At 45.1% G+C, this 10,571-nt stretch overlaps 1 protein-coding gene across 4 annotated transcripts in view; it reads right to left on the minus strand.

The window, feature by feature from the left end:
* The window catches only part of MPHOSPH8 (M-phase phosphoprotein 8), a 37,725-nt gene extending 27,257 nt beyond the window's left edge, over positions 1 to 10,468 (minus strand). For all 4 annotated transcript variants that reach the window (XM_077973749.1, XM_028837458.2, XM_028837460.2 and 1 more), the window contains exon 1: positions 10,156 to 10,468. In XM_077973749.1, coding sequence (XP_077829875.1) covers positions 10,156 to 10,365 — 210 coding nt within the window. In that variant the 5' untranslated portion in view covers positions 10,366 to 10,468. The remainder of the gene's footprint in view (positions 1 to 10,155) is intronic.
* Positions 10,469 to 10,571: the final 103 nt, after the last annotated feature.

Genomic DNA, 10,571 nt, shown 5'->3' on the forward strand with positions numbered 1-10,571 from the left:
ACTTGGTAGGCTGAGGCAGGAGAATCACTTGAATCCAGGAGCCAGAGGTTGCAGTGAGCAGGGATTGGGCCACTGCACTCCCGCTTGGGCAAAAGAGCGAGATACCATCTCAAAAAAAAAAAAAAAAAAAAATTAGCTGGGCACGGTGGCATGCAACTGTGGTCCAAGTTACTTGGGAGGCAGAGGTGGGCAGATTACTTAGGCCCAGGAGATGGAGACTGCAGTGAGCCAAGATGGTGCCATTGCACTCCAGCCTGGGCAACAGGCTGGTGTAGAAAACAAAAGAGAGAGAAATGAAAAGAAAAAACCGTGTGTCATTGTTCTGTTTTTCATAAACCAAAGACTGAAGTCCTATTCTGATTCCATAAAGCGGTATGTAATTCTCGAAAAGCAATGAAAAATAGATAGGAAGAACCAAATAATAAATAGATACTGGTAATAATTTGATCTACTTCCTTCACCTGTTACATTAATACATATTTAGAATGTTTTTAAAACATTAGGATAATACTATAATTTTTTTTTTTTTTTTTTTTTTGAGACGGAGTCTCACGCTGTTGCCCAGGCTGGAGTGCAGTGGCGCGATCTCGGCTCACTGCAAGCTCCGCCTCCCGGGTTCCCGCCATTCTCCTGCCTCAGCCTCCTGAGTAGCTGGGACTACAGGCGCCCACCACCGCGCCCGGCTAGTTTTTTGTATTTTTAGTAGAGACGGGGTTTCGCTGTGGTCTCGATCTCCTGACCTTGTGATCCGCCCGCCTCGGCCTCCCAAAGTGCTGGGATTACAGGCTTGAGCCACCGCGCCCGGCCAATACTATAATTTTTAATATTGCTTTTTCACTTATGTATCAAGCACTTTTTGTTATAACTTTTCAAACGATTTTTAGTGACTTAAGATTATTCCATCATACAAATACAACAAAAAATACTACAAAAATGCTCCCTTTGTTACCATGGTGGTTTAGATCATTTCCATTTTTTTTTTTTTTCTGTACTTATAAATAAAGCTGTAATATCCCTGTGTATCTCTCATTAAGTAGTTAGAATAAATTCCCAGAAAGGAGATCAATGGGGTAAAAAAAAAACCAGCCATTTCCAGGGTTGGTGGCAGCCAGGCGTGGTGGTAGGCACCTAGAGTCCCAGATACTTGACAGGCTGAAGTGAGAGGATTGCTTAAGCTCAGGAGTTCGAAGTCAGCCTGGGCAACACAGTGAAATCCCATCTCAAGAAAAAAAAAAAAAAAAAGGCAAGCCATGTAAAGATTAAAACGCACTGCCAAATGCCTTCCAGAAGAAATGCTCAAATTTACACTACACCAGATACAAGAGTCCATCTCTCTACATCAGGGGTCAGCAAACCACAGCAGGTCCTGCCTCCTGTTTTTGCCCATCTTGTGATCTTAAGAATCGTTCTGTATTTTTAAATATTAAAGGGAAATCAAGAGAATTACATTCATCAAGTGCTTCACAATGTGTCATGCACTGTCTAAATCTTTACATTTATTAGTTCATCATTAATATTTACAACATCCCCATGAACTAGGTAGTATTACTCATTTTACAGATGAGAAAACTAAAGCTTCTAGATAAAGTAGTCAAAGAGCACACAGCTAATGGGTAGTTCAGCTGAAATTCAAACCCAGAGTCTTACCCTAGAGCCTGCTTTTGTTTGTTTGTTTGTTGAGACAGGGTCGCCCAGGCTGGAGAGCAGTGGCACGATCTCGGCTCACTGCAACCTCTGCCTCCCGGGTTCAAGTGATTCTCATTGCTCAGCTTCCCAAGTAACTGAGATTACAGGTGGGCACCACCATGCTCCGCTGAGTTTTGTATTTTTTAGTAGAGACGGGTTTCGGCATGTTCAGGCTGGTTTCAAACTCCTGGGCTCCAGAGATCTGTCCACCTTGGCCTCCCAAAATGCTGAGATTACAGGCATGAGCCTCTACACCCGGCCCATAAAATTCTTAACACAGGAATAAGTTTTCATGACTTTGGATTTGGCAATGTGTCCGTAACTCGGGACCTCAGTTTTTAAAATATGTTTTAATCACCTTATTTTTCTTCCTTCCCTCCTCTCTTACCCCTTAATTCCTTCCCTCTCTAGACACTCTCTTCCAGCGATGCATGCTTATCTAATTATGCTCTTGCTTAAGTAATTCCAGAGGTTAGGCCAGGCACAGTGGCTCATGTCTGTAATCCTAGCACTCTGGGAGGCCGAGGCAGGTGCATCACGAGGTCAGGAGTTTAAGACCAGCACGACCAACATGGTGAAACCCCGTCTCTACTAAAAACACAAAAATTAGCCGGGTGTGGTGGCAGGTGCTTGTAATCCTGGCTCCTCAGGAGGCTGAGGCAGGAGAATCACTTGAACCCAGGAGGCGGAGGTTGCAGTGAGCCGAGATCGCACCACTGCATTCCAGCCTGGGCGACAGCAAGATTCCATCTCAAAAAAAAAAAAAAAAAGAAAAAGAAGAAGAAATTCCAGAGCCTAATCTCAAACAAACCAGGCACTGTAGAATCCTCCTGCTCAGGAGGAGTGGCAAGCAACTAGGCTACCACTAGCGCCAACCAGACCTCCAGATGGGTGACTACCCAAAAGAGCCATCCAAACACACACACGCAGACCCTGCACCACTCCCCCATGTCTCCCATACCAAGCTGCCCTTTAAAAACCCTATGGTAATTTCTTTTTTTTTTTTTTTTTTTGAGACAGAGTCTTGCTGTGTTGCCCAGGCTGGAGTACAGTGGCGCAATCTCGGCTCACGGCAACCTCTGCCTCCTGGGTTCAAGCAATTCTTCTGCCTCTGCCTCCCAAGTAGCTGGGATTACAGGCATGCACCACCACGCCTGGGTAATTTTTGTATTTTCAGTAGAGATGGGATTTCACCATGTTGGCCAGGCTGGTCTTGAACTCCTGACCTCAAGCGATCGGCCTGCCTTGGCCTCCCAAAGTGCTGGGATTACAGGTGCGAACCACCGCACCCAGCCCCCTATGGCAAATTTTAAAATTTAAGATGTTCTTTGTGATAACAGTCCACCATCTTCTCAGTTTTGCTGGCTTTCTGGATAAATCCGCTTTTCTCTCATCAACCCTCGTCTCATGTCTGGTTTTCAAGTGGCAAGCAGCCAACCCTGGGTTCGGCTACAGATTCTCTGATACGCCATCAAAAGCCCAAACAAAAAGAAAAAATAGGTAAACTATATTTTATCAAAATTAAAAACTGTTGGGCATCAAAGGACATTACCAACAGGTGAAAAGATAGCACGCAGAATGGGAAAAATATTTGCATATCATATACCTGATAAGGAATTAATATCCAGAATATATAAACACAACACATGAAAAGATGATCAACATCATTTGTCCTTAGGGAAATGCAAGTCAAAACTACAAAATGAGACACTACTTCACACCTTTAGATGGCAAAAAAAAAAAAACAAAACAGAAAATAGCAGGCATTAGTAAGGATGTAGAGATATCGGAACCTTCTTACATTAGTGTTTGGAACGTAAAATGGTATAGCTGCTATGAAAAATCATCAGGCAGTTTCTAAAACAATTAAACATTGAATCATCCTGTGACACAGCAATTCCAAAAGTAGTCCCTATTTTTCAATTCCAAAAGGATTGAAACAAATATTTGTACACCAGTGTTCACTGCAGCATTGTTCACAACAGCCAAGAGGTGGAAGCGACCCGAGTGTCCACTGACGGACACATAAAGCGGGGTCTCCCCACACAGTGGAAAATTATTCAGCCCCAAAAACGATGGAGATCCCAACACATGCTACAACACAGATGAATCTTGAAAATATTATGCTACAAAACACAAAAGGATATTTATGATTCCACTTACATGAGGTACTTAGAATAGGCAAATTCATTGAGACAGAAAGTACATTAGAGGCTACCAGGGACTTGAGGTAGGCAGGATGGGTACTCTTCAATCATACTCACACTGCCCTTCAGTCATTCAGCCATCTGTGTAAAAAGACCAAGTACCAGTACTGCTTAATGGCTACAGAGTCTCTGGAAAGACGAAAAGGTTTTAGAAATAGTAGTGTTGCTTGCACAACTTGGTGAATGCAGTGAATGCTGCTGCACTGCATACTAAGAAATGGCTGAGGCCGGGCGCGGTGGCTCAAGCCTGTAATCCCAGCACTTTGGGAGGCCGAGACGGGCGGATCACGAGGTCAGGAGATCGAGACCATCCTGGCTAACCCAGTGAAACCCCGTCTCTACTAAAAAATACAAAAAACTAGCCGAGCGAGGCGGCGGGCGCCTGTATTCCCAGCTACTCGGGAGGCTGAGGCAGGAGAATGGCGTGAATCCGGGAGGCGGAGCTTGCAGTGAGCTGAGATCCGGCCACTGCACTCCAGCCTGGGCGACAGACTGAGACTCCGTCTCAAAAAAAAAGAAATGGCTGAAATGGCTAATTTTACGATATATATACATAACCACAATAAAACATTAATTACCTGTTGTGTCTTTTACCCATTTTCTTGCTCATCTATAAGAATCTCTCTAATACTTTTAAAGGCAATTAAATCTTTGTAATATATATTGCAAAGTTTTGCTTCTTCAGATGTCTGGTTTATCTTTTCTGCTCAATACCCAATCTCACTGAGAATCAGGAATATAAAACCTGACTGTCAACATGAACTGCACAGCACCATTCTAGCTACACACTTAACACTTGCCCGATTTTCTTCACACCACCACCAAGGCAATAAACTTTCCAAGCGAAGTGCCAAGAACTGCTCCCACCCATTTTACCCTTCAATCGTACCCATACTGCCCTTCAATCATTCAGTTATCTGTGTAAAAAGATCAAGTACGAGCACTGAGTAGAATCTGAACTCAAGAAATATCAGAAAAAGAACAGATTGAAAATCTTAACTTTTTTTTTTTGAGACGGAGTCTTGCTCTGTCAGGCTGGAGTGCAGTGGCGCGATCTTGGCTCACTGCAACCTCCGCCTCCTGGGTTCAAGTGATTCCCCTGCCTCAGCCTCCCGAGTAGCTGGGACTACAGACGCACACCACCATGCCCGGCTAATTTTTTGTATTTTAGTAGAGACGGGGTTTCACCATGTTGGCCAGGATGGTCTCGATATCCTGACCTCATGATCTGTCCGCCTTGGCCTCCCAAAGTGCTGGAATTACAGGCGTGAGCCACCACTCCTGGCCTCAAAATCTTAACTTTTAAAGATAAGCCTGAAAAGTCTTAAAATCTTAAAATAATAGTTAAGAGTACATCAATGCAGTCTTATTGTTCAGCTACATTAAATGGGTGGGAAGATGGTGATTTTATCCATTGAGAATATATGCATATTCTTTCGGGCAAAATAATATACAAAAGGAAAACTATTGTATACAACTTTGTAAGAGCTTCTGTCTTCTGTAAAAGCATAATTAAAACTGAAGAAATTAAAGATGAGACAGCACAGCTAAGCTTGCATGAATGGGGGGAAAGAAAAGAAATCTTAGTCAACAGCACGCAGAACTGCCTAGAAGAAAACAATATATTTGGTTTTAGAATAAACATCAGGGCCAGGAGCGGTGGCTCACGCCTGTAATCCCAGCACTTTGGGAGGCCAAGGTGTGTGGATGACGAGGTCAGGAGATCAAGACCATCCTGGTCAACACAGTGAAAGCCTATCTCTACTAAAAATACAAAAAATTAGCCAGGCATTGGGGTGCGCACCTGTAGTCCCAGCTACTCAGGAGGCTGAGGTAGGAGAATTGCTTGAACCCGGGAGGCAGAGGCTGCAATGAACTGGGATCACACCACTGCACTCCAGCCTGGGCGAGAGAGTGAAACTCCGTCTCAAAAAAAAAAAAAAAGAATAAGCATCATATGAAGAGTTATTATAAACTGCAAATGAATATGCTAACGGGTCATGGGAACAAAAATGATCCTTATTTGTGTGTGTGCATAAAAATGGTGGTAAATGCATTATTCAACATAGCCCTTAAAAACACCACTTTCAAATGGGCCAGACAAAAATGTATATAAACTGAAAAAAAAGGCCGGGCGCGGTGGCTCAAGCCTGTAATCCCAGCACTTTGGGAGGCCGAGACGGGCGGATCACGAGGTCAGGAGATCGAGACCATCCTGGCTAACACCGTGAAACCCCGTCTCTACTAAAAATACAAAAAACTAGCAGGGCGAGGTGGCGGGTGCCTGTAGTCCCAGCTACTCCGGAGGCTGAGGCAGGAGAATGGCCTAAACCCGGGAGGTGGAGCTTGCAGTGAGCTGAGATCCGGCCACTGCACTCCAGCCCGGGCTACAGAGCAAGACTCCGTCTCAAAAAAAAAAAAAAAAAAAAAAAAAACCTGAAAAAAAAGACAAATAGATAAATGATTAACAACTGGAGAATCGGGGTGAAGGTACACGAGAGTCTATCTAATTCTTACAACATTTCTGATAATTTTTAAAAAGCAGTGGAGACTAGAAAACTACCTTTTACATTAACATAGTTATTAATCTAATGCTAGTTATCAATGAAATTTGAGCTAATTGATGAGAAGGAGGATATTAAGAACAATTTTCAATAGCTCCAGATTTAATTTACTGATAATTGTTACCCTTTACTTCAACTGGTGTGCTTCATTCATTCACTCATTCAACAAATAGTTATTGAACGTAGCCACTATGTTTCAGGAACCTTTTGAGTTTTAGGAGCATGGCAGTATACAAATACAGATGAAATCCCTGAATTCCACGTCCTTGTATGGAGTCATGTAAATCCAAAAAATTGTCCAGGGTTTTGCTATGTATTAGGAAATTGCATGATGGCCCTAGGATTTATAAATTTGACTTCAAAATTCCAGAAGTAGTCTATTTCTTGGTGGCCAAAGTTTCCTTTAATCAGTGAGCCAAACCAAAAGGCAGGCCCCTGTTCTACCAGATCATATACACTAGAGCAACAGTTTAAAATGTTTGTTAAAAATATAAAAAAACTGGTCTGGCACAGTGGCTCACACCTGTAAATCCCAGCACTTTGGGAGGCCAAGGGTGGAGGATCACTTGAGCCCAGGAGTTCAAGGCCAGTATGGGCAACGTAGGGAGACCCCATCTCTACAAAAAATTAAAATATTAGTCGCAGTAGAGCACACCTATAGTCCCATCTACTTGAGAGGCTGAGGTGGCAGGACTGTTTGAGCCTGGGAGGTCAAGGCTGCAGAGAACCATGATTATGCCAATGCACTCCAGCCTGGGCAACAGAGAACTTGTCTCAAAAAAAAAAAAAAAAAAAAAAAAAGGAAATTAAGCAATATACAGTATTAGAATTTAATTTTCTGCTTACTCTATTACCCCAAATAAATTATAATAATTTGGAATAGTGGTGTATGCATGCATTTCCACAGTTCTTATGTTAATTATTCACACATATAGTTAGAATCAAGAAATATTACGAACTAGTAAAAAGTGAATCAATTCTAAGTGTTTCTGATTATAGACTATAGACTAGACTATAAGGAGGCCTAACAAACCGCTAGCAGGGCCCTTAAGTTTGTCAATGGCTACGTGGCTAACTAACCGGCTGGTTCACTCAGCAGTGAAGAGAAAACTGCCATAGTCCTGTTCCGCTAAACACCTTTTGTATTAGTCCATTTTCATACTGCTACGAAGAAATACCCGAGACTGGGTAATTTATAGAGGAAAGAGGCTTAATTGACTCAGTTCAGCATGGCCGGGGAGGCCTCAGGAAACTTATAATCATGGTGGAAGGCAAAGGAGAAGCAGGCACCTTCTTCACAGGGTGGCAGGATCGAGTGAGTGCAAGCAGGGGAAATGCCAGACGCTTATAAAACCACCAGATTGAGACTCACTATCACAAGAACAGCATGGGAGAAACCATTCCCATGATCCTACCTCCACCTGGTCCCGCCCTTGACACGTGGGGATTATGGGGAATACAACAAGATGAGACTCTGGGTGGGGACACAGCCAAGCCATATCACCTTCAATCTTTTTTTTTTTTTTTTTTTTTTTGAGACGGAGTCTCGCTCTGTTGCCCGGGCTGGAGTGCAGTGGCCGGATCTCAGCTCACTGCAAGCTCCGCCTCCCGGGTTCCCGCCATTCTCCTGCCTCAGCCTCTCGAGCAGCTGGGACTACAGGCGCCCGCCATCTCGCCCGGCTAGTTTTTTTGTATTTTTTAGTAGAGACGGGGTTTCACCGTGTTAGCCAGGATGGTCTCGATCTCCTGACCTCGTGATCCGCCCGTCTCGGCCTCCCAAAGTACTGGGATTACAGGCTTGAGCCACCGCGCCCGACCACCTTTAATCTTATAAATCACTCCTTCACAAGAGCACCTAAAAATGCAAGAACTTGAATTTTAACTCACAGCACTAAAGCCTAATTGCCTTACACATATAAGTTTCTTAGTTTCACCCTCTTTAGACTGGTGAGGCTTTAGGTACACAATGCTTACAATCTTTGAGGCTGGCAAAATTAAACACTGTATGAATGAGAATCATCTTAATTCTAAAGATTTTTATCCTTGTAGCCAATTTTTTTTTTTTTTTTTTTTGAGATGGAGTCTCCCTCTGTCGCCCAGGCTGGAGGGCATCGCCCAGGCTGGAGGGCAGTGGCACAATCTCGTTTTACTGCAACCTCCGCCTCTGGGGTTCAAGCAATTCTCCTGCCTCAGCCTCCTGAGTAGCTGGGATTACTGGCGCTCGCTACCTCGCCCAGCTAATTTTTGTATTTTTTTGTATTTTAGTAGAGACAGGGTTTCACCATGTTGGCCAGGCTGGTTTCGAACCCCTGACCTCGTGATCTGCCCGCCTCAGCCTCCCAAAGTGCTAGGATTACAGGCATGAGCCACTGCGCCCGGCCCTAGCCAAATGTTTTTCAAATACCTCCTGCATGCCTAGTATTGTGTTAAATGCAAGTGATACAAAATAGTCTAACAGTGGCTCCTCCTTTCACCTCAAGGTGCTTACAATATATTTGGAGAAATTATACATAAAACATTTCCATCTTTATTGCAATTAACAATATTAATGACATCAGATCTTAATTACATAACTCCCCACAGACAGGAAAAGTTTCCCCCGTTAGCAACTGTGTATGCTTCAATTAATCTCAATATTGTCCGGACCTAACACAGCACCTGGCATACAGTAGTTGATTTAAAAACTGCTGAATGAATAGGCAAAAAAATGACACAAGGCAGCATATGACCAATGGGAAATAAGAGACAATGAAAAGAACACAACATAGAGAATGACCACTGTGGGGCCCTTTGGGTACCTCACATCCATCTACTGAAACAGATTATTTTCTTATTGTCCATGTTTCCCCTTGGATTAAAGGAGCCCACATAAAGCAGGAGAGACAGAGAAAGAACGAGAATGGCTTACATGCCTTCACAGAGGTCAATACAAAAAGTAAAAAGGGCAGAGATGAGAAGCTCCTCCCTCTGCAGAGGTTAGGGTCAGAAAACGCTTTCCCAGAGAACTACACCCCGAGGCCTTGGAAGATGGAGTGAGATTTCACCAGAAGAAGAGGGCAGAGAACTGTCCAGGCCAGGAGAACAGGAAACACCAAGGCATGGTGTGATGAATTTCAAGTATGTCTGTGTGGCTGCGATCTATACAACGCATAGGGGAGGGAGGGATGATGCTGATCAGCTTATGAAGGCCTTTCAATGCCACCCTCTGGGTAAGATTGAGATTTTACTCCGAGGGCAAATGAAAATTCCGGAAGATTTTAAACCAGGGAGTCAGTTAAGGTTTTGGAAACCACTGCAGCGATGGCGAGGACAGTGGACCATGACGAGAAGCATTACTTCACTATCTCATCACTCCAAAGGGCAGCAGCTCCAACCACATGCCCCAATACTGGCGACTACAGAAGTCCTTCACCAGCTGCCTGCAGCCTTGTGATCACCACACACCACATCCCAGACTGCTTCGTCTCTTAGGCCAAAGCGATCCTGCAAAATTCGCTGAAGCTTCCCTCCCAGACTCGGTCCTAAGCGTGCACTCGGAAACGTCACTTCGCTTTTCCCACGATTTCGCGTGCTTGCACTCAACTCTCACATTCCTCCCCTGCCCCTGTTTTGGGTCCGCCCGCGCTGTTTCCAGCTCGCGTCCTCCCCGTCGGGCCCGCAGCTCCCCGCCCATCCCGCGCCGGGGCCCCCCCACGTACCCCCTCGGTCTTCATGTCCAGGATCTTCTCCACCTCGAACACATCCTCGCCGTCCTCCTCGCTGTCGCCAAAGGCCTCCGCTCCTCTCGCGGCTGCGTCATTATCCTCGCCCACGACTCCAACTCCTTCGACTTCGGCCAACTCCTCAGTGCTGTCGGCAGCTGTCATAGGGACTGCGGTCACACTCGCTCCCTCCGCAACCGGCTCCATCCCGGCAGCTCCGCAAACCGCCGTGGAAAACCCGCTGCGACACACACACCCCAGCAGCCCCTCGCGTTCCGCGCTCGGCCCTACTCCACATCGGCGGCGTAACGGAAGCCGACCAATGGCGGGCTCGGACCCTAGAGTGACAGGAACAGAAGCCAGTCGTGGAAAGGCGGGCGCGGCGCAGCTACGCGGAGCCCGCGGGAAGCAGG

The sequence above is a fragment of the Macaca mulatta genome, chromosome 17 (assembly GCF_049350105.2).
Source record: "Macaca mulatta isolate MMU2019108-1 chromosome 17, T2T-MMU8v2.0, whole genome shotgun sequence".
Classification (NCBI taxonomy): Eukaryota; Metazoa; Chordata; class Mammalia; order Primates; family Cercopithecidae; genus Macaca; species Macaca mulatta.